Source organism: Sciurus carolinensis, chromosome 4, assembly GCF_902686445.1.
Source record: "Sciurus carolinensis chromosome 4, mSciCar1.2, whole genome shotgun sequence".
NCBI lineage: Eukaryota > Metazoa > Chordata > Mammalia > Rodentia > Sciuridae > Sciurus > Sciurus carolinensis.
The window spans coordinates 80518146-80543568 of NC_062216.1; the positions used below are offsets into that span (position 1 = coordinate 80518146).

Sequence of the window (25423 nt, forward strand, 5' to 3'; positions counted from 1 at the left end):
TATATTTAAGATTTGTCTCAACTGCTTAAGTCAGAGATCTTTAATTTTGGTTTATTTTTAGACAAGCTGTTACAAGAATCAAGCTGAAAGATTGTGAACAAATCACATTTTCCCTCATTAACAGAAATACAAATTCAGTAATGTTTAAAAATCAGTTTTTAGTGGCCCAGATGGCTGAGAAAGTACTGCTGGAGTTTTTCTGATCTGTCACAGAAATTTCTAAATTAACAAGAACCATATTGCCTATCTTGGCTGTATCATTCCCCACCACAGTATATGGACCGTGCTTATTTCAGAAAACTGGCAGTGACTGGCTTTGAAGGAGAGTTGGAACTTGAGAAGCACTGGCCCCTGCTGACCCCAAGTCAGGGGATGCAGAGGCATACTTCCAGGAAGTTCTCGACTCCGTGAGTCACTCAGGTCTTCACGAGCCAGACCTCATTGCGACGTCCGTAGGGCTTCATGGGAGGGTCATATCCAGTACAGAAATAGACATCACTCCGGTAGGTGGCTGTGCCCTCCAGGGCAGCGCACAGCTGGGTGGCGTGAGCTATGTAGTCAGCTTCCTTGGCATAACCACCAAACTGCCTAAGGATACAAGAGCGAGGACTGGTAAGAAAAGATGTGACCTTGGTGGGCAGGGGGGGATCATAGCCAAGGTTTTTATGACAAGCACTCAGTGTAGTCAGACTGCATCAGTCACTTCCTAGATAGGTGGACTTGACCTCTCTGAGGCTCAGCTTCCTCATCTGTAAAATCTGCAATATATTTTCCTTTTCCTCCAAAGTCTTAAGTGTCACGTGTAATAACAGAGGTGAAGAGACTATAATGCAGGGCTTGAAACATGGTAACCACATGCTAAATGCCAGCTTCCCTTATCTGCAATCTCCCAAAGAGATGGTAGGCTAACTGTCCCAGGGCCACCTTCACCCTTCTCTCTAGCTCCCTCTACTGCTACCACTGCTCCTCTGAGACTGCCACCAGTAGGAAGGAGGAGGGACATCAGGGAGCTAGGGTGGAGCTACTGTTAAAGGTAGTGGCTACTGTTTCTTCCAAAGTGGAGCAGCTGTAATGACGGAGCTCATCCAGCAGGGACATGTGGCAGCTTCATTAAATCAGGGCTAACGAGGGCAGGGACCCAAGCAAGTTTTGAGAGGGATCTACGTAAGGTTTACACATACCCCAAATAAGAAAACTTCTTTGAATAAATCCCTTCTGCTCAAATCACGAAAGCCTGCTTTTTCTAATAGGTACAGACTTCTCAAATCAATTATTTCTCTTGATGGCAGAAGCTGGGGACAGAAGCAATAAGGCCTTTCTTTTCAAGAGATTATTATCTCCCTTACGTCATCTGCCTCTGCACCAAAATTCATCCTGTAGCCTACCCTAACTATACCACTCTAAATCTGGTTGCACTAAAATCTTTATTAGAGTCAATACACTGCATTTCTAATGAGCCTATGACTCAAAAGTCTGAATTTGTACCAGGCTAAGATGAGGCCAAATAACGCATTATTTTTGGTGGAGTTCTCTGAATCATGCTTTGCTCTTTTATAAGCGGTTAGTCATGCTCGGCAAGCATTCAGCATGTTGATTACAGGGTCACTGATGTGAAAAACACCCAGAATTTCATCTGTGAGGAATTGGTTATTATAATGTCTAGACAACAGCTACAGAAAAAGGATGGAGCCGAGACCAATTTCAAGCAGATGAGGCTTGGTGAAGAAGGAGTATAAGGCAGACAAAGAAAGTTGAACTCTAGTTTCATTGAGGCTCAAGAAAAAGGAAATTGGATTTGTAGACAGAGAACCAAGGTTCAGAAAGAATTTTTCTAGCAACAAAAGCCTGCAAGACACCAAAGTTTCTCACTCACAATGTCTCTGGATTGAGAACCACCTGTCTGAAACAAATCAGAGGCTCGAGGTAAGAGAGGTGTTGCAGCTCCCTGAAGGCCCTGCTAGTGAATGATGCCCAACTGTTCTCTGTGAAAAGGGATGCTGCTGACTCTTCAAGCTACTTATTTTGGAAACGCCCAAAGGAGTGGTCCTCAAATGTGGCCATTCATCAATTGGAGGCAAAATGGCTAAGGTGGACGCTCAAATACTAGATCTGCCACTTTCCACTCATGGTCTTGTGCAAATTCTGTGATATCTGAACTCTTAAGGTCCTTTGTTAAATATGAATGATGATAGCATCAATTCAGAAGACAAAAGGAGAGAAGAGAGCTAATGGTTCAGCCTGGAAACTCACAGCACTCCGTAACTGTTATTGTTAGCTGTCTCTTGATATCCATGGGGATGAGTTCCAGGATTCCCTTAGGGGTACCAAAATTTGGGGATGCTCAAGTCCCTTATGTAAAATGGCAGAGTACTTGCATATGTCCTATGCACATCCTCCCCTATCATTTCTAGGCTATTTATAATACCTGATGCATCCTAAGTGCTGTAATGTTTAGGGAATAATAGCAAGACAAAAGTCGGTGAATATTCAATACAGATGCAAATGTTTCCCCACACCGTTTTGATCTACAGTTGGTTGAATCTGCAGATGCAGAACCAGCCAATACAGAGAGCCTATTATACTTTGCAATTCTCTCAGGACAGGTTTTCAATTCTGATTCTGCAGGTGAGGGACATGATGGTAATCTAAAGTAGTATCATGAACTGGCTCAATTAACAATTCTCACTTTCTCAGGCCTACTCTCAAAACCCTACTTAACCTTGTAAAACCTCCCCCCTTCCCAATCTTCTTCATTTCCTCTTTCCCTCATTTTTTCCCTCCTTCTCTTTTCTTTCCAGCCATTATCAATAAATTTTATTAAGTTGTTAGCTTTTTGTTGCTATAGCAAAATACCTGGGAAAATCAACTTAAAAGAGAGGTTTATTTGGCTCCTGGTTTTGGAGGGTCTGGTTCACCATCAGGCAGCCCCATTGCGTTTTAGGTCTCTCTTGGGTGCTGGATGGTCATGGCAGGGAGAGCAAATGCTCAACTCAGCCAGGAGGCAAAAGGGAATGTCCCCTTTGAGGGGACATCCCTAGTGACCACTGGGTACCTCCTCTAAAGGTTCTTCCCCCTCCCAACGGCACCAAGCTGGGGACTATTCTTTTAACACAGGGCCTCTGGAGGCCATTCAAAATCTAAACTGTAGCATGTTCATTGTTTTATGCCTCCGTAGACCACAAGTCCATCAGAGCGGGGATCTTTGTCACTTTTTGTCCACTGTGAAATAAACAAATCTGAGAAAACAATAAAAGAGATTGTCTTCAGGTTGACAGACCTAAAGATGACAGTACTTAAGGCCTACTCCTGAGTTAAGTGCTTAAATAAGTCAGTGTGCCGCCATATTCACCAGCTCATTCACCTAATAAATCTCTGAGCATGTACCAAGGGGATAGAGTTGGGAGCTAGAACAGGAAACGTGGGTTGACTAGAGCCACATGGGGACATGAACGTCATGCTAAGGAGTCTTCAAACTCCTAATCCTAGATGCCAAGAAGAACCGACAAAAGGGTTTTAAGGTAAGAGGCCGACATGAGAAGGTTGTGATTTTGAAAGATCCCTCCTGGTGGCAATGGAGAGACAGTGGAAATGGTGGGGACCTGAGAAGTGGGAGGTCACTGGGGGCCAAGAATAGCCAGGTATGAGGTGATGAAGGCCTGGTATGAAGGTGATAAAGGCAGATTTGAGAGGTGACAGGACATGGAGGGAGAGGAGAGGGTTCTCCAGGGCTTCTAGGTAAGCTCTTGGGTGGAAGCAGATGTCTCTAACTGGAATAGGGATGAAAGGCTGCAGAGTGAATCTGGAAAAAAGTGGTGGGGATGGAGGTGTTGATGATCTGGTCTGGGGGCATGACGACATTAAGGTGTCTCTGTGAAATACATTCATGTGACAATTATTAACTGAGTACTAAATGTATGTCTGACACTAAATGTCTCCTTAGACTCAGGAAAGAACTGGAGTCAGCAATATCCATCGGGAAAGTAATGGATCTGGTGACACAAATTGGGCATTCTCACCACTTTGGCACTGACTGCAGTCATGGTAAAGAGTGATGCAGGTATAGAGTTGCACAGAGAGTCAGAAGGTGTCTCTTGGGAATCCTAATACCTCAGTGGTGGGTGGAGGAAGAGGACATGGCAAAGGACATTGAGAAGGGTTGTCTGAGAAGTAGGAAATCTGGCTGATAGTAATCAGGAGAATATCATTATTCAGGGATTCCTAAAATTCGCTACTGGAACCACCCCTCTTTCTTTCCATTTGTTCCCAGGCAGACCAAGATGCTTGAAATGAAGATAAAAAGTTCCCTATTGCTTCATCATGGAAGCATTTTACTAGAAAGCAAACAAAGCTGGGAGGGTCAAGGAAACACACGTGTTGTCTTCTCTGATCATTTAACCAACTCACTCTAACCCCCAATCACAGAGCCACACAAACAAGCCAGAAAACCAAACCCTATTCAGGGACATAGTCCTGGTACATGAAGGGAGCTGGTCTGTGGTGACTCAGCTGGTGATCCAGGACGAGTTGCCTCATTCCTCCCTGCCTCAGCTTCCGGGTCTGTATATGGAGGAAAACAACACAGTGCTCACAGCTCCTGAGTTCACAAGCACACCTGAGTGTGAGTTAAGGAATGCTTGTAAAGTGTTCTGAGCTCCTAAAAGAAAATAAACAGAAAGTATGTATGTTATTTTTCTAAGCCTGTTAATAAGTCTCTAACTCCTATCTTCAAAGAAGTTCTCCAGGGCACTGTATTTTATCTTACCCAATGTCAAAACAAAGGATTTGGTTACCATGGGAACAAAGGGGGTACACACACACACACACACACACACACACACACACACACACACCAGATTCCAGAAAAACAAAAGGAGCTGACTAGAGGCCTGAGAGAGTTAGAAGACAGGGAGGAGGGGAGTTGATTGGGCAGTATGGAGGAGGCTGAGAGGCAGGCAGGATTTTGGTCCAAGAAGGCACAAATTCATAATGTGTTATCTATCCTTTAGGGAGTGTCTCGTGCTGACATGCAGTGAGGAGGAAAGAAATGGAGTGACTCTGCTTGACCATCCACTGTTGTCTAAAACATCAACAAACAACAGGTCAACACCAATTTGTGTAGGATTTGTGGTGCATGTAGCTGTGTGCTTGGCAAAAGGAGTATCAGAGCTGCCAGTCCATCAGCAGGGAGAGGCCTAACGGTACAGGATTTCATTCAACCAGACCAAATCAGTGCTTACCATGTGGAATATCACTGAGCACAAAGCACCAGCCAGACACCATAAGAGTAGAAAGATGATGAAGGAAATTTTTTTGTCCTTGTGAGAATCCAACTATATTTGTTAGGGCACAAACACACGCAGATAATCCTGGGCAAAGAGAAACTCTACAATGGAGGTAGAAGGTACAAACAGAAGACTGGGAAGAAGGAATCGGGAATGGTTGATTCTGAGTTACTAGACAAAGTGAGTGCTTGTGGAAGACAAGACAGTGAGCATCTCTTCTTGATGCTGGCAGGGAACAACATGACAACATTCCCATTTTCTCAGAACTTAGGCAGAGCCAGGGGAGTGGGTTGAGAAGAGATGGATATGTATGCAAAGGTCTGGAAGTGGCTGCAGTTGGGGTGAAGGCTGGGATGCTCCAGGATCAGGGCTCGGTTGGATGGGGCCATGTTGTGGAGGGCGGTAAATGCCATGACAAGGTACTGACTGGGTGTCACCACCTGGTTACATATGGGGAGACTTGATGTTTACCCATACCCCTCCTCCTGGGAATGGAGCAACTCCCTACAAACTTGGCCTTTTGTCCCATCCCTGACATGTGCCAAGGTCGGGGACAGGTCCAAGGTCCACAACTGGAGTTAAGGCTCAGAGTCCAAGCAGGTGGAGATGACATGAATGGTCCTGTGCTTTAGGGAAGGTGATAATAAAAGGGTAATTTAGAAGAGGGAGGCAGTGGTGGGAAAACCAAAGCCCACCAGGAGGCCATTATAATCATTCAGGCAAGAAGTGAAGGAGACCCGTATGGCTGTAAAGGGACAGCTGGGAGTTGGCAGGACTGGGTCAATCAACAGGTGTAAAAGGTGAAAGGATGAGAACATCTGCCCAGGTTGGCAGGGGGTGGAGGGAACCATTGGTAGGACAGGGAACAGAACAGAGAGGAATCAGACTGGGGGAAGAAAAATGAGTTTGGTGTGGGAACTCAGATTGGGTAGTGGTGGGAAATGAAACAGTGATTAATTAGGATTTGGATACAGAATCTTATCATTGGCAAGGTTTTTAGAGGTAAGGTGACTTATGTATTAGAAGTACTCAATAAACACTAGTCCAACTGAACCAAGCATCCAATCATCTGAACCATCATGTGGCAGAATGTCACATGCCCCTCCAGATGGCATGTGAACCCTTCTGGGGTGAGGACTTCATGACATGGTCATCAGTCCATTGAACTGTCAGAAACCTTGTGCCACAGTGCTTTCATCTCTGAGTAGAAAGAAGTTTCCCTATGAGGTTGATCTGTGGATACCAGTTCTTATCTCTGGAAAAATGCAGACCTTCAATTTCTTGAGACATTTGCTTTTTGTCTGCTTTTCCCACTAGAATGTCTCTCCTACTTCCAAGGGAAGATGTTGCTTCTTCTCTTAATGTACCTTCAGACCTGGTCAGAGTTGTGAAACTCATAAGTAATAGAGTTGAAATTTAAACTCAAGTGCATCTGTAGTAACTTTGATTTTTTTGTTGTTTTTTTCTAAAAAAAAAACAAAAAACAACTTTTTAATTCTCAGAGGCAGGTAAAGTCAAGAAGAAGATGTGTGGGCATTTATAGGTATAGTCACATCTCTTGCTTACAACAACGCTATGGGCTAGGTACTCTTACACACATCTTACAGATGAGGAAAGTGAGGCACAGCAAGGCTTGGTTACTGCCAGTGGTCCTGTGGGTATGGTAAGTGGGCCTGGAGCACTGGTCACCCTGACAATGAGCTTCTGGTTTCCAGCTCTTTCCTTTACATGCAGATAATTTCACTAAAATGGTGAAAGTTTCAATAAAACTATCCAACCTTTCCCGCTGTGGGTCTTATTGAGAACCCAGTACTGGAGGTCAAGCTCCAATATCAGTGACTTTTTTAGAACATAGAGGGAGGACAGTGGTCTGGAACATCACCCCTACACTAAGCATGAGGATGATTCTATTGCCTCTTAAGAATACTAAGAGTAGTCTGATAGTGGTCTCTTATCCCCACAGCATTCTATTTATCAAAAAAACACTGGTGGGGCTAGGGAGATAGCTCAGTTGGTAGAGTGCTTGCCTTGTAAGCACAAGGCCCTGGTTTTGATCCCCAGCACTGCCCCCTCCCCCCCCCCCCCCCCCCCCCAAAAAAGAAAAAACACTGGTAATTAATACTGCAGTAAGTGTGTGATCCCTTCGTGGACATTTCTTCACAAGGCCATAAAATAAAAAAAAGAAGGCTGAATTAAGGATGCAAAACTTTCATCTTAGAATTAATTTTGTCATGGAACATCTCACTGCCTTATTTGAGAAGTGCCAAAACCTAACCATTAGACCACCAGGGAGCATCATCACTGCATCATTTGAAATAATTCTTTGGTGTCTGAAATAGTACTGCTGCCTTCTACCATCTCAATCTTCCTTTCAACAGAATCAGAAATAGCACAAAATTACCACAGGGCACTTTAAAATGCACATTTGATTGTGCAGTGACACCAAGTGGCTGGTTGAGGAATAGCCATATGCTGTTGGAACTTTTTTTTTAATTCACAGAGCCAGGCTAAAACACCATTTTTGTAGGTTAAACATCATATTTGATACTTTCATCTGGTTAAATTTAAGAGAATTAAAAATAAACTTACACAAACCTGTCTTTACTCTCTCTTTTAAATTGATACCTTTTCTATCATAGAGAAATGGCTAATTCTTCCTCTAGACTAAGAAACAGTGCTTGAAAGCAAGGAAGGTACCAAGGGCTATTAGAGTCATGTCAAAAAGACTGAGAAATCAACTTGAAGAGGCTCCACTGTACAAAGGAACAATATGAGCATCAGTAAAAAAAAAAATGCAAAGAGAGGAAACACATCAAGCATGTTTAAATTCATGTGTTTCAGTTGATACTCAAAAATCAAACATGATGACCACCTCACCTTTGGAGGAGGTCAAGAAATGAAATTATAGTTCCAAAAGCTGGCAAATAAAAGAAGGTACATCAAGCACCAATCTCGTTTTTCTATATAAATCTACCTCTGCAAAACCAAACAGGATTTAAGGGAAACTTCTCATTATTGAAGTATTTCTGTTAATAAACAAAGAAGGATACAGAACATTATCAATCTGCAAGTTCTAACAGAACAAGGCACCCATGTTAACTCTGGTCACTAAATCACAAGAACGGAGGTAGCCAGACATTATGACACCGATGGGAATATACCTCACCACCTAAGAAATATTCTTGCCCCAAACTCTAAAACCTGAATCTGAACACATCTCTAGTTCCAGATGCTAATTTACAGGCAACAAAGGAGGCAGAGGGACATGTGAAAGTGCCACAGAAACAAAATCAGCAAAAATCTAGACTGTGGTAAATAGGACAAATGATTCATAAATTGCAAGGAAAAATGAACAGGTATCATGGTGAGAAAAGCCATAGATTGTAAAAGTTTAAAAATATACCAACAGGCCAGGTGTGGTGGCACATGCTATTCAGGAGGCTGAGACAGAAGGATCACATGTTCAAGGGCAGACTGGACAACTTAGCAAGACTCTGTCTCAAAATAAAAAATAAGAAGGGTTGGGATGTAGCTCAGTGGTAAGTACACCTGGGTTCAGTCCCCAATACTGAAAGGGGGGAAAAATATACCAATCACTTGCAATGGATAGACATTACTTGGATCCAGATTCAAACAAACTATAAGATAATGGGAGAAATCTGAACACTGTTTATTTTGTATTACTAGAACATTAACAAATTACTATTAAAATTTTAGGAGTAGTAAGGAATTGTAATTCTATTTTTTTAAAAAAAATATTCTTCACCAGTCACACTAAAATATTTTTGAATGAAATAATACAGTGTCTGAAATATGCCTAAAATTAATCCAAGGTGGTACCCTGTCAATGCATGACACAAAACTGCCCTTGAGTTGATCTTCAATGGTGAATGATGGGTATGTATGGTTTTATTATCTTATTTTCCATAAGTTGAAAATTTCCATACTGAAAAGTTAAAGACAAAAGGAAACAATTGTACCAACTCATCATTTTGGGTCTGGTCTAACAAATGATGAGACGTTAGCTCTATCTGCATGAAGTCTAAAGTGAACTCATTTGTGTCAACCTCACTACTTATGAGGTAAGAAGGGGCAATGAGAAAAGAATACTGAAAACTTCTATGGGTCAGAAACACTAAGAAATTTATAAATAATATCTTAGTAAAAACAGAAAGATATTTTTTAAACAATAATCCTACAAGGCAGGTTATATTATCAGCACTTAACAGATGTGGAAGCTAAGTCTTAAAAAGGCCTAGTAATTTCCCAAGTGTCATCCTGCTACCAAGCAGCAGAACTAGGAATAACATTATAAAATACTAGTTCATTATATCGCACAGGCTGCCTCCCAAAGCACAGGAAAGAACGGCAAAGACGAGCAGGGATAAGGGTGAGGCAAGCAGATATTCAGGGTGCGAGACAAGGAGGTACTTACTCTTAGTGCCCACTCTGCACTTGGAAGATTGTGAGAATTGAGTGCTTCCTTAAATTTTGTATCTAGGTGACTGGTTTTCCTACTCTAGTCCCTATCCTCTTTCCTTGCAGTCTCTGCACTGAAGTCTGGGAAACCTGGATGAGGTCTGGATTAGAGGGAAACAGGAGTTGGAGGCTCCAAGCCAGCTGCCCAATTGCATTACACCCACTGTCCTCTGGGAGGCTCTGTGGCCTAAGGATGCCAAAGCAAGTAAGTCCAACATTCTAAGCATTGCGCTAGCTCCGGGGAAAGCTGGCCCACTGACAGATGCAAAGTTGGAATAGGGAAGCCAAATAACCAAGTTTGGAAGTTCTGGGAGTGGACCAAAACTTTGCCCAGTGCAAGATTATATGCAGTTATTTTTCATGAGGTTGTTGTAGAAGAGAACCAAATCCCAACGCATGGTTACCACTGGTCAAGATCCTGGTCTTCCCTTGTATCTGGGCTAGTACCAGTCACCCAGTAGGAATTTAACAAATGGAGAATCACCAACCATCTAGAAGAGACTTGTTTAATGAGGAAAGATTGTGGCTCAAGGGATAAATACATATAACAGGGCTGTGGGTGTAGCTCAGAGGTACAGTGCATGCTTAGCATGCATCAAGCCTGGAGTTCAATCCCTAGCACTGCCAAAAACAAACAAACAAACAAACAAAATATGCAGCAATTTGTATCTGCTACATTCTATAGTCAAGGGAACATGATTCCAAACGAGGTCCTGGAAACAGGATCAGAATGACAATAGCATGAATGCATGCTCTGTTTAAAGGGCCACAGACATGAACAACTAGGGATGTGATAACCTAGCTCTGGCAAATGTCCTTTGCCCTTCTAGCATTCAAAGGGATTGAAAATCAGATATTCTCCAGCTTTTCATATTTCCCATGTGTACATGACCCCAAACCACAGCTTGACTTAGATTCTGAATCACCTAGAATGCTACTAGTGTAATTATTCATCTTAAGCTAAAGCTAAGGGGATACCATCTCTACCCATCAATTTGGCAACTGGCCAATGCATGTATTCAGAGAAATTACAAATGTCTGTGTGCTGCAATCTGAAGAAATTAACATAAATAATCCAATATTTCTTACTTGAATTAATTCAGCAACAACAAAAAGCCAATACAAGTGCTCACTGGAGATAATCTAAGGAGTGGCGATGGGAATCAAGTGCTGCCCTTAGATGCCAGAATAGTTTCCTTACGTGGAGTAGACAGTGATGCTTTCCCGCTCCTCAATCTTGATGCTTTCATCGCTGGGAATTGGTGGGTTGCTTTGAAACTGGTTCGGAATCCTGAACCAGACTTTTAATTTTTTCTGTAAGGAGCCATCTTCATTGGGAAACACGGCAAAGGAAATAGGGACTGTCATCCCCATTCCAATTCCTGAGAACATAAAAACACAGAATGAAATAGGTATTAGAGACAGAGCTTGCTCAGGGCAATGGAAAATACACTAGTGTCATTCTTCTTTCATGTTTGTTCTTGAAATAAAAAACAAACAATTCAGGCACTAAAAATATATAGTTAGACATATGCAAACAATTTTTATTTTTATTTTTATATTGGAGGTAGGAGTATGGTGGTACAATTCTTGAAAATGATTATTTGGCAATATGTCTCAAGATTGTAGATCTATCAATATCTAATTACTTCCTATCTAAACATCAGTTTTAGGAAATAACCCAAAATATGGAAAAGGCTATATGTAACAGGATATTCACTGAAGCAGAATTTATAATTCTGTTAAAAAACTCAAAAAACAAAAACCCCAGGAATGTATTTAAGTAAATCATGGGCACATGATACAATACAATGTAGCTATGAGAAGTTATGATTAAGAAAACTATTTAGTAATAGTAGAAAATAACTATGAAATAGTAATTAACGGAAGCAAAATATACAATTGCGGGACTATTAAAAGATTACATTAAAAAGCTCTAAAAATATATTTAAAAGACAATGATGATTGCTCTAGACTGTGATCATTAGATATACTATTTATTTTCAGGATTTTATTTAATAAGTTTTATAATATTTATACATATGTTCATCTAAGAAGATACTATGAAAACACTAAGAAAGAAAATATTTCTTCTTGACCTCCTATCAGTCAACTTATTTTCCAAAGTCTGATTACTTTGTTCATAGAAAATGTTACTATAGTTAATACCATTTTCTTTCTTTCTAAATTATCGGCTTGAGAAATAACCTGAAAATTAAACCCAACATCTCTTTTTTCACCTTGTTTTCTGACTCATATTTAGTTTCCAGTGATTCCAAAGTGCTTCTTAAGAGTCCAACATTTAAAAATATGGCTTATATTCCAACATGTACACCTTACATGAAACTCAGGCCTATCATTTTGAAAATGGGGAGGCAGCCAGCATGGACTGCCAAGTCTTATTTTAAGAGTGGAATGGCCCAGCTGGGCATGGTGGTGCATGCCTGTAATCCCAGAGACTTGGGAGGCTGAGGCAGGAGGATTGCAAGCTTAAAGCCAGTGTCAACAACTTAGCAAGGCCCTAAGGAACTTAGCAAGACCCTGTCTCTAAATAAAACATAAAAATGGTGGGGGATGTGGCTCAGTGGTTAAATGCCCCTAGGTTCAATCCCCAGAATCCCCCCAAAAAAATAAAGTGTAATGTCCTAAGAGTTCTCAGACCCTTCTTTCGCCAAAACTAAATCTGGAACTGTTACCCTCATAGTTCACTGGTGTCTCAATATCTAGCAGGGTCTGAGCTGCCAGGAGCTGGTTTGGTATTTCTAGCCTGATGGTGGAGGTCTCAAGTTGCACTGGGGCTTGGTTTACCATGGGTATACCTTATCCAGTCAACCATTCCAGAGACACAATGAACACTGTAGGGTTTAAAAAAAAAAAAATAGAGCCTGTGGCTCCACACTAGGGAAAGAACCATAAACTAACACATAAAGAACAGGGAACCTCATAATGAGGAATAGCTGGGCTGACAAGAGAGGAACGCCTTGTTCAGGCAGCACAGGAAGCTCATGTGATACTGAAAGAGTTGTGGGAGCCTCGTAGCCCCCACTGATGTTTTCTCCTGATGAAGAAAGATCATGCAGCACTTGCCCCTGAGACCAGAGCCACATTCCAAGGGAGACTCACCCTTGTCATTGGTACCTCCCACATACTTCATGACCTTGGGCATTGCCTCCCGCAGAGCCTCATCCACAGGCTTCTCTGTCACTTCCACAGTGGCAAACTTCCCCCCTTCACAGGCTCTTTCCTCATAGGAGACTTCTTCCTATAGATTTAGGAGACACTGTGATTGAGAGGTATAAAGTAGCAGCCTATGCCATCCCTAGTGTAGGAACAGTCCAGCTGTAAGAAGTACCAGATGCTAAGGAACTTTCCATAGCGGGTATGGTGACAGCGCAGAAGAGACAGGTCTGAGTATAAAGGGCCGTGAGAAGTAGATTCTGGGCTTCCTCTGAAAGGAGAGACACCAGAAGCTGAAAAACAAAAACAAATAAAAATCAAACCAAAAAAACTTCTCAGATTTGATATTCTCAGGGAAATAAGAGAACATACTGCATCTCAAAACACTGGACTACTATAAAAATGGAACATTCAAAGATGAAAAGAACTCTTGGCAATAAAAACAATCTGATAAGAGAAATGAAAAATTCCATAGAAACTTTGGAAGATAAAATTACAGGAAATCTGCCAGAGAGTAAAGTGAGATAGTTCAAAATAGAAAAGAAAATTGGACGATTAAGCCAGGAATCTATCATCTGACTAACAGGAGAGCCAGAAAAAGAAGGAAAACATGGAAGAGAGGAAACAAAAAATACAATACTAACAACGGTCCCACAGAAGTCAAAGGCCACAAGATCAGCCACTCTGTTAGCAGGGCTGCCGTTGAGGAGGAGTCACAGTTGTTGCTCACACCACACTCCTGGACGTGATGTCTTCTCCCTCTTTTTTTTTTTTTTTAATAATGCATTATTTTTATTAAAAAAAATTAACTCATTAATTGTAGAAATTAATGGGTTTCACTGTGACATTTCCATGCTTTAATCACTATGACCCTCTCTTGCCCTCTCCCCTCCCCCAAACTGCCAGTCCTTTTCCCCTTCCCTAATAATCTCTTATCTCTCATTCTGTACAAAAAAGTAGATGAAAGACCTTAAAGACCTGACACTCTGAAATTACTAGAAGAAAATACAGGGGAAACAAAGTAAGATACAGGCCCAGATAACACCTATCCTGAATAGAACTTTAAAGTTAGCTCAGGAAATAAAACCAAGAATTGACAAATGGCATTACCTCAAATTAAAAGGCAAATAAACAATGGAACCAACTTAGATGCCCTTCAATGAATGAATGGATAAAGAAAATGTGGTACATATACACAATGAAATATTACGCAGTCTTAAAGAAGAATGGAATTATGGCATTTGCAGGTAAATGGATGGTGCTGGAGAATATCATGTTAAGCAAAATAAGCCAAACCCAAAATACCAAAGGCTGAATGTTTTCTCTGATAAGGAATGCTGATCCATAATGGGGGGGTAGTGGGTGGGGAACAATGAAAGAACTTTGGGTTGGGCAGAGGAAAGTGAGGGGAGGAGAGCGGGTGTCATGGGAAGGTTGGTGGAATGAGATGGGTATTATTACCCTATATACTTGTATGACGACACTACCAGTGTGACTTTGCACCATGTACAGTCAGAGAAATAAGAAGTTGTGCTCTATTTGTACACAATGTGTCAATGAATTAGAATAAATTAAAAATAAAATTAAAAAATTAAAAAGCAAAGAAAACAACAGTAAAGAGACAACCTGCAGAATGGGAGAAAAGTTTTACTAGGTTTCATCTGACACAGGATTAATATCCAGAATATATAGAGAGTTCAAAGTAGTTATTAACAAAAGAACAAATAATCTAATCAATTATTAGACAAATGATCTGAACAGACATTTCTCTTTTTTCCATATTTTTATAAGTATTATAATACACATAATGGTAGAATTTGTTGTTACATATTTGGACATGCACACATTACAATAATATAATCTGGTCAATATCATTCCCCACTATTTCCCCTTTCCCTCCTTTCCTCCCCACCTTCTGCACCAGGTCCCTTTCTTCTATTCTACTGTCTCCCTTAGATTTTTTTTTTGTTGTTGTTGTTTTGCTTTTTTTTTGAAGAGTTTTCTTATTTTTTTGTTTTCTTTTTCCCGGAGGTGCTGGGGATTTGAACCTGGGTCCGTGTGCATGCTATGCAAGCACTCTACAAGATGAGTTATTTGCTCTCCCTTAGATTTTCATGAGAGCCCCCATTACCACCATTTATCCCTTTTCTGCTCCAGCTTCTACATAAAAGAAAATATACAACCCTTGACTTTCTGAATTTAGCTTATTTTGCTTAACCTCAAGTTTAATCCATTTTCATCAAACATTACACTTTCATTCTTCTTTATGGCTGAATAAAACTCCATTGTGTATATACGCCACATTTTCTTTATTTATCCATCCACTGATGGACACCTAGGCTGGTTCCATAGTTTGGCTATTTTAATTGTGCTGCTATAAACATAGGTATGCATGTATTACTGTGCTGACTTTAATTCTACAGGTAAATACAAAGGAGTTGCATAGCTGGGTCATATGGTGGTTCCATTCCTAGTCTTTTGAGGAACCTCCATACTGACTTCCACAGTGGTTGTAATAATTTACAATCCCACCAACAGTGTAAATGTATTCTCTTTCCTCCACATCCTCTCCAGCATTTATTATTGCTTGCATTCTTGATGTGCCATTTTAACTGGAGTAGGATGACGTCTCAGTATAGTTTTGACTTGCATTTCCCTAACTGCTAACAATGTTGAAAATTTTTTCATGTTTATTGGACATTTGCATTGTGTTTGCTCATTTGCCCATTTATTAACTGGGTTATTTGTGGGTTTTTTGTGTTAAGATTTTGGAATTCTTTATGTATTCTGGATATTAATCCTCTGTCAGAACAGTAGCTAGTAAAGGTTTTCTCCTATTTTGTAAGTTTTCTCTTCACATTCTTGTTTGCTTTGTTTTGCAGAAACTTTTTAATTTGATGCTGTCCTACTTATTAACTCTTGGAATTATTTCCTGAGCTTTAGGGGTCCTATTGAGAGAATCATTGCCTGTATATGCTGCAGTGTTGACTCTATGTTTTCTTCTAGGGTTCTGGGGTAATTCCTAGGTTTTTTAACCATTTTGAATTGATTTTTGTGCAGGATGAGAGATAAGGATGTAGTCTCATTCTTTCATTTTTGAATTATTACTTTTTGATTCATTGAACACAAATGGGGTACAACTTTCATTTCTCTTTTATATATGGATAACCAGTTTTTCCATTACCATTTGTTTAAAAGGCTCTTTCTCCAGTGTATGTTTTTAGCACCTTTGTCAAGGATTAGATGATTATTCTGTGTGGATTTGTTCCTGTGTCTTCTGTTCTGTACCATTGGTCTATGCTTGGTTTTGGTCAGTACCATGCAGGTTTTGATACTATAGCTCTGTAGTATAATTTGAAGTCAGGTCTTGTGATGCCTCCAGCATTGCTTTTTGGCTGAGAATTGCTTTGGTTATTCTGGGTCTTTTATTCTTCCAAATGAATTTTAGGACCTTTTTTTATTTTTAAGTTCTGTGAAGAATGTCATTGGTCTTTTGATGGGGATTGCATTGAATCTAAATATTGCTTTTGGTAGTATGCCACTTAAACAATATTAATTCTGTCTATCCATGAACAAGGAAGTTCTTTCCTTCTTCTAGTATCTTCTTCAATTCTTCCTTCAGTGCTCTATAGTTTTCATTTTAGAAGTTTTTCACTCCTTGGTTAGATTTATTCCTAGGTATTTTATTTTTTTGAGGTTACTATGAATTGGATTATTTTCCTGATTTCTTTCTCAGTAGATTCATTATTGGTGTTACAGGAAAGCTACTGATTTTTGTATGTTTATTTTGTAACCTGCTACTTTGCTAACTTTGTTCATTAGCTCTAGCAGTCTTGTGGTGGAGCTTTTTGGATCTTCTAAGCATAGGATCATATCATGTGCAGTGATAATCTGACTTCTTCCTTTCCTATTTTTATTCCTTTTATTTTTTTCTCTTGCCTGATTGTGCTGGCTAGAGTTTCTAGTGCCATATTGAATAGGGGTGGTGAGAAAGAGCATCATTCTCTTTGAACAGAAACTTTTCAAAAGAAGTATGATGGACAGTAAGTACATGAAAAAATGTTCAACACCTTTAGCTAGAAGGGAAATGCAAATCAAAACTACACTGAGATTACACCTCACACCAGTCTGAATGGTTATTATCAAACAACAACAAATGTTGGTGAGGATGTGGAGAAAAAGGAATCCTTATACCCTGTAGGTGGGAATGTTAACCAGTACAGACACTATGGAAAACAGTATGGAGTTTCCTCAATAACTATAAATAGAGCTACCACATGATGCAGCTGGACCCCTCTTGGGTATATATCTGAAGGAAATGAAGTCAGAATAGAAGAGTTACTTGTATACCTATATTTATTGCAGCAATGTTCATAATAGTCAAGATATGGAATGAGCTAATGTCTGTCAACAGATATTTGGATAAAGAAATACAATAGAGTATTATTCAGCCATAAAGAATGAAATCCTATCCATTTTGCTGGCACCCACATTTCTTGTGACACTGTGAAGATGGGCATCGTCCTGGGGCTGTGCTCCATGGCAAGCTAGAGACTATAACATTTGCTAAATGTGAAAACTGTCAAAAAAGAACCAGAGGATAGACAACAGGCTTCCAAAAGCCCTTACAAATGGTGGAAGAAAAGACAGCAAGAGAAGCAGAATCAAGAGAAGTCTACCATGTCTGTGTGGTAGTGCCCCATGTTTGCTGTGCCGATGCTATCCTAGTGAAAACAACGCCACAGTAGCCAGGTGGATCTATGCACTTTTTTTTGGTTGTCAGAGTGTGCGTAGCTTGTGTAAAGTTGATATCAGGAATGGAAGAACAACTAACTAAGATTCCAGGATTTTGTGAGAATGAGAAAGATGTTGTTCCTTGTAATATTCTGGTTGGCTATAAAGCTGTATATCCTTGGTGCTTTGGCTTGGCTATATTCTGTTCTCCTCTCTTTGCTAATGATCAGAGTGAAGAGCAGCAGTGATCCTAGAGCTGCAATACACGATGGATTCTGGTTCTTTACATCTGCAGCAGTGATTATTGTTGGGGCATTCTTCATTCCAGAAGGAACTTCTACAACTGTGTGGTTTTATGTGGGCATGGCAGGGGCTCTGTTTCATCCTCATACAGCTAGTCTTACTTATTCATTTTGTCCATTCAAGGAATGAATCATGGGTTGAAAAAATGGAAGGGAACTCAAGATGTTGGTATGCAGCCTTATTATCAGCAACAGCTCTGAATTATCTGCTGCCTTTTGTCCATTATTTTGTTCTTTGTCTACTATACTCATCCAGTCAGTTGTTCAGGAAATAAGGCATTCATTAGTGTCAATATGCTCCTCTGCATTGATCTGGAATGTCCATTCTGCCAAAAACCCAGGAGTCATAACCAAGATCCCTATGTTACAGTCTTCAGTAATTACAATCTATACAATGTATTTGACTTGGTCTGCTACGACCAATGAACCAGAAACAGACTGCAACCCAAGTCTACTAAGCATAATTGGCTTTAATATCACAAGCTCTATTCCAAAGGAAGGGCAGTCTGTCCAGTGGGGGCATGCTCAAGGAATTATAGGACTAACTCTTTTTATTGTGTGTTTTATTCAAGCATCTGTACCTCAAACAATAGTCAGGTTAATAATCTGACTCTCACAAGTGATGAATCAACATTAATAGAAGATGGTGGAGCCAGAAGTGAGGGATCATTGGAGGATGGTGATAATGTTCACTGAACTGTAGATAATGAAAGGGATGGTGTTACTTACAGTTTTTCCTTCTTTCACTTCATGCTTTTCCTTGCTTTTCTTTATATCATGATGACCCTTACCAACTGGTAGAGGCAGGATCCCCCTCCTAAGCTGTCTGGGTGAAAATATCATCCAGTTGGATTGGCATTATGTTATATGTTTGGACACTAGTGTCACCACTTGTTCTTATAAATTGGGATTTTGTGAACGAACTTCTGGCATGATAGTCCTACTTTGGTCATCCTTTATTTGAAATTAACAGTATTCCCAACTTTTATAAATTATGCACGTGTGTAACTACCCTGGTATTGTTCTGGCATGAATTAGATTTTATTGCTTGTCATTTTATTCATCATATATTTGCCAACTGTATTGATCATGTGAATTAGAATGTGTTGCAAAGGGAGAGTGTTATGAATAATGGTGGTGAATTAATTAAAGTGGACATTGGTAGGTTTATCCTCTCTGCTCTAAGTATGAATTAGAAGTAAAACCAAAACTGATTGCCAGTTTGCTTTTTAAAAATTGCTATAATTCCTTAAGCTGTTTTAGAAAGCATAAAAGTAAATATGCATGCCTGCCTTTTGAAATATTTTATGTGTTGCCTTATGGGAGACTATGAAGAAAATAGCTATTCTAAAATTGTATAAACAAGTTACTTACATGCCAATTGTCTGAAAAATGCAGGTCACTCAAATTCATTTAAAATTTACCCTTAATATGAAAGTAAAGAACGTACCACAAGAAGGGAATGTTTTATGGATGGAGGTTGAGGCACAGAGCCTTCAAAGAAAGTCAGATTGTTGGTGATGGTATTGAATACCCTATGAGATTGTAATCTTCCTTGGGTAGATATGATGGCTTTCTCCAACAAAATGAACTTTGTTTTTGTCATTATAAACCCACATGAAGTATGGGTGTAAATTGGAATGCTAAAGGGTTCAGACAATGTTTTAAAAACATTGGATTAGAAGCACAAGGCCCTGGGTTCAATCCCCAGCACCACAAAAAAAATTCTTTAAAAAGTAAAAAAAAGAAAAAAGAAACTTGTTGAAAATTACTTTAAAAATTTTGAAACTGAAAAGTGGGAAACTTTTGATAGGTAGAACAGAAACTGCAAAATACCAGGCTTCAGAAGACACACAGATAAAATCTAGTCTAGTTCTCATTTGAAAATTGAAGAAACTGAAAGACTTAAATAGCTCAAATTGATAATTAATGACAAAGCTGAGAAATTCTAAGTCTACAAAAATAGCTTAGCATCCTGACATTAAGAAAATTTGTTTAAAACACATGCATAATTGATTTTATACCATATTAATGTTGGATAATTTATGTGATGTGTGTTGCTGCTGTCCAGCATGCTTTCTATCCATAAACTAAGGCCAGAATGATGGACTATGATATATTAAACTTCTGCTAACAGTATCTACCACACAGCTCAACAGATGTTTAAAAATGCTTTTCTATTTACTGTCAGGCAACTGAAATATATAGGTTATTACAATCTTTCAACTTGAAAAGTAAGCAGTGTGACAGTTAATTTAGATTAAAAACTCCTAGAAATTTGTGCAATTATCTAACAAAGCTTTGTGTTTTAAAGTTCATAGTTCTTTTTTTTTTTTTTTTTTAGTTGTCAATGGACCTTTATTTTATTGTATTTATATATGGTGCTGAGGATCGAACCCAGTGCCTCATGCATGCCAGGCAAGCACTCTACCCCTGAGCTACAACCCCAGTCCCTAACAAAGCTCTTAAAAATCTACTTTTGCTTCTTTAAAAATATTTATTAATGTAAATGGAGCATAACAATTCAGTTTAATTCCCCAACTTTATTCTATGTTAATATTGTATTCCACAATTTTGAATGGCTGTGTTCTCTTAAATAAGTGAATTCAGAAAAGAAAAAAATGAACTCCTGTCATTTGCAGGAAAACGATGCAACTTGAGCTACACCCCCAGCACCTCCGCTACCTAACTCTTATCTCATGTGTGGTGGCCTCCCAACCCCCTTAGTGCTCAGCTCTACTCTCACCCCACACAAACCCTTCCTCCCCTCACAACCACTGTCTGCACTGAGTTTCCGTCCTAAGATCACTACACTCTCCCTGGTGTCTAGACTCAAGGCAATTCATGCAGCTCTCCTTCAGCACCCCAGCCCCCTTCTCCTTGCCATGTGATGTCTCACAGGATACAATTTTGTAGTGCTGGACATTCAATAAGGCAAACTTTAAAAAAATCACAGTCCACACCAGAAAACCATTTCTACATCATGCCTTATCATGAATATACATATGCTTAAAGCAAAGTTTTGCAGAAACAACTCTTTCCTCATAGGGATGGGATGCATTCTGATTCCTTTTCTTTCTGTTCTGTTTTCTTCAACTCTGCTTAAGTGAATCTTATTCTATTGCACTAAAGAAAAGTTAGTCTATATTGATTTTACAGCCAGCGAATGGAAAACCGTTATAGTTTGACAAATCTACAATGAAGTATTTGTGGACAGGAACCATACCACAGAGCTTTATATGACAGAAGCTCAATAGGTATTTATTTGATTAAGGAGCTCCTCTACAAATGATTATGAAAAATAGGCACAGCATAGAGCAACTGGATGCCTCAGGTTGGTCAAATTGGCTTCCCTATGATATCCTAGACTGAAGATTCTTAACAGGTAGGAAGGTCTGTGAGTGGCCTGTGTAGTCTGAACAAATGTACTTATATTAAATGTATTTAATATTAAATGTATTTAATATTATGTCTATATTTGGAATGCAAAAACACCTAACATTTTTGTAACGTAAAATTAAAGGAGAGTAGCGAGAAAGAGGTCAGGAACATCTGAAATCAAACCCTGAGTGTCAATTTCATGCTTAAACTTTCCTAGACATGGGTGGGGGGAAGCACCAGATCAAGAATCAAGAGACAGCAAATCAGGCTTGACTTTGGGGCCTTGTACTTGGTAATTCCAAGGATGGCTGCAATGCCCTCCACTCATTGCATCTCACACTTTCAAAGAGCCATCAGTAGCCACTGTTGTGTAAGCTTGGGGTCTTTTGCTCTCTTCAGCTCTGTCACAGCAGAGAATTCCAGAACTCTCCCTTTGTTTGAGACCCCACTGATCATAATGTTTTGAATTTCAGAAGTGCTACTCTGGGAATTACATAATTTCAGCAATGCAGGCGGTTTTAAACTTCATCTCATCTAACTAATTTTACCAATGGGAAGTGAAGAACCAGACAGAGTGAATGGCCCAAATTGGCTCAGTTACTAAATGGCAAAACTGGAAGTAGAATTCCAGCCCCAGACTCTACTAACACTCATTGCAAGAATTTCTATTATGCTTGGGCAAGAAGTGAGCATTTTAGCTCTCTTTAGCCACTATGTTAGTTGTTTGGGGAGACACTGGTATGCCTGCATCAAACTCAGAATGAAGGTCTCAGAAGTCATTTCATGCAGTTACTTCTTTTACAAACAGGGAAGCAATCTAGGATCTTTCTAGAGGAAAAGCCAGCTGGCTTCCTTAGGCCTTTCTTTCCTTCTTTAATGCATTCAACAAACTGTTACTGAGCATTTGCTATGTCCTGAGCATTGTGCCAGGTACTAAAACAGAGATGAAAGAGTTTCTAACATCAGGAAAAACCTGGTTTAATAAGGGAGGAAGCTGGGCTGGGGAGATAGCTCAGCTGGCAGAGTGCTTGCCTTGCAAGCACAAGGCCCTGAGTTCGATTCCCCAGTACCGCCAAAAAAAAATAAAAAAAAAAAGGGAGGAAGCCAAGGAAACAGAAGGCTATCATCTAACAGGGCAAGGAGTGCCAGGGCAGTGTGGGAACACAGCAAAGGACTAGTTAGGCTCACACGGGGGCACTTCTGTGTGTGCTTACAGGTCTGGGTAGGTCCTGTAGACTCTGAGTGGTTTACAGATCACCCACCTGGGCGTTCAGTCATTGTTCCATTGATTCAGTGAATAAACATTATTGAAAACCTCTGCCAGATGCTATAGGCTTGGAGATTAACATGATATGGATAATGAAGACAGTGGTAAAAAGAAATACACAAATGATTATTATACAATGCAGTAAGTGATGATTGTTTAGGGAGAGGATTCCAGGTAGCAGTTTTGCTATTGTTTAGATACGAGGTGTTCCCCAAAAGCTCATGTGTGAGACAATGCAAGAAAGCGCAGAGGTGAAGTGATTGGGTTATGAGAGCCTTAACCTAATCAGTGCATTAATCCACTTGAATGGATTAGCTGGGTGGTAACTGGGCAGGTGGGGTGTGACTGGAGAAGGTGGGTCACTGGGGGTATGCCTTTGGGGTAGATATTTTGTCCCTGGTGAGTGAAGCTCTCTATTTCTCAGTTGCCAAGTCCTGAGCTGCCTTCCTTCTCCATACCCGTCTGTTATAGTGTTCTGCTTCACCTTGGGCCCACAACAACTGTCAACTATCTACAGACAGAGAACTCTGAAACTGTGAGCACCAAATAAACTTTTCCTCCTCTAATATTGTTCTTGTCAGGTCTTTTGGTCACAGTGATGAAAAAGCTGAGTAAAACAAGTTATTGAAGGAACAAAACAGGGGAGATCAAGGATAGTATGATGATGATGAAAAACATAAGAAATGCAGCCAGGTGTAGTGGTGTGTGCCTGTAATCCCAGCCACTAGGGAGGCTGAGGCAGGAGGATTTAGAGTTCAAGTCCAGCCTAAGTAACTTAGCACAACCTTGTCTCAAAATACAAAAGGATTGTGGATATAGCTCAGTGGTAAAGTGCCCCTGAGTTCAATCCCCCATATCTCAAAAAAACAAAACAAAAACAATGATGTAAGTGGCCGTAGCAAAGATTGTCAAGCAGAGCATGGAACAGCAAAAGGCCAGAGGTTCTGACAGGGGCCAGAACCCAGAACTCACTGGCTATTGTAGGAAGTTGGATTTTTTAGCCATTAGTCCAAGAATGATGATCTGATAGTATGTCAGACTTATCTACTCTAAATTAGTTCAACTTTAACCACAAGAATGGGAAATTATGTTTCCTGTATGTATATGTCAAAATACATTCTACTGTCATGTATCATTAAAAAGAACAAATAAAAAATTTAAAAAATTAGTTCAACTGACTTTGTGATCTAAACATAGGATTCTGCAAGTATGTATGAGTCTCAGTCAGTCTTAATGGAAGGGTTCCTGGAGCAGGAACTAGCTCTAGGGAATGGTATAAGTGATCTGGGCCCTCAGCCTGTTTCTTAGGCAAAAAATCCACACCAGGAAAAGGCTGCCAACTAAGGGTCCAGCTCAACTCAGAGTGCAAAGGCCCTCACAGTAAGACCACCATTCTTAAAAAGCCCACCTCATAGAGAAGGAGATCCAACATGGCGGACTAGAGAGAGGCTGTGTTCCTTGTTGCTCCATAATTCGGGTTTCAAGCAGAGGATATCTGTTTCTTGGTGAGGCAGTTTTTGCTGCTAATAGATCCCCTGCTGTTTACCCCATTTGTCTACTGTGAACACCTGCAGTCTGCCAGCATATCGACTACTTTTTGAGTGCAGATTGCTCACTGTCTGGCGTCTACCATCCACCATTTGCCTGCCTCTTGCCTGTCCATCACCTGCCTTTCACTTACACATCACCCACCACCCGAGGTTCACCTCCTGATCTTCCCACAGCAGTCAACAAATTGACTGTAGATCGCCAGTGGAGCGCCAGCTGCCTGCTGTTGCCTGGAAGTTCACTATCACAGTACCTGCAGGTTTGGTTACACGTGGCTGCCTCCATTTTGAGACAACAGCCAGGACCTGTAGGACCCCTGGTTGGACTGACTGAGCCTTATCTCCAGGATCCCTCAGCCTAACAGACCACTCCCTGCCTCCGTGGCCCTCAGATTGGCTGACTGCTACCCGCCGCCAGGACCCCCAGACTGACTGACTGCACCCTGCCTCCAGGATCCACAACCAGACCGACCACACCCCACCTCCAGGACCCCTGCCTGACCAACCGCACCCCACCTCCAGGACCTCCAGTTGACTGCCCACACCCTGTGCTGCAGCTCTCCATTTGCCAACACATTTGGAAGCCAGAGCGGCCATTTTGGATAATCCTGGAAGCAGTATCTCCCATCTTTAGGTGGGGCAAATCTCAGTAGGTGGGGCAAATCTCATCCTGAGATACCTGCTGGAGACTAGAAGCTCATTGTCAGGTACCTCTCATGCATCAGGCTCCTGAAGACTGGTAGGTTTGAATACTATATGTTATAGTGTAGCTTTTTTTTCTCCTTATTGAAAAATTTTAAGTTTTTATTTCTTTACTTTTCTCACTCTCTTTTCCTTTTGTTTACCTGTTCCCTCAGAGTTTTTCTCCCTTTTCGCATGCTAACAACCAACTTCTTTTGATTACATTCTCACTCTTTCTATGATCTAGAACTTCTATATATTCTTTTCTTATCCCATTAACAGTTACATCCTACACCCCCTGCATCCTCTTTGTCCTCCATTAGAAACTGCAGATCTTATTGCAAATCTGTTTATTATACTAAAGATAGTAATTAAACTCATTCTGTTTATTATGACAATATTGTTAATGTCCTCATAGAGGTTATTTGGTTTCAGGTTGCATATTGTCTGAACTGGGCACTGCTAATATTGATCTCCCCCTTAAAGAAAAGATTTTGGAAACCTATAGGGTAACTATAAGCCTATAGGAGGGAAACTGCAACACCCCAAATCTGCACTGCTAGAGGGGAAGAG

At 40.4% G+C, this 25423-nt stretch overlaps 1 protein-coding gene and 1 pseudogene across 1 annotated transcript in view; one reads left to right on the forward strand and one right to left on the reverse strand.

Moving 5' to 3' along the window:
• Positions 1 to 30: 30 nt before the first annotated feature.
• Hebp1 (heme binding protein 1) overlaps positions 31 to 25423 on the reverse strand; it is a 31046-nt gene continuing 5653 nt past the window's right edge. Inside the window, exons 2-4 of the mRNA XM_047547894.1 lie at positions 12885 to 13023; positions 10963 to 11143; positions 31 to 588 (exon numbers count right to left, since the gene is read on the reverse strand). Coding sequence (XP_047403850.1) covers positions 417 to 588; positions 10963 to 11143; positions 12885 to 13023 — 492 coding nt within the window. The 3' untranslated portion in view covers positions 31 to 416. The remainder of the gene's footprint in view (positions 589 to 10962; positions 11144 to 12884; positions 13024 to 25423) is intronic.
• Positions 17451 to 18909, forward strand: LOC124982152 (serine incorporator 1-like; annotated as a pseudogene).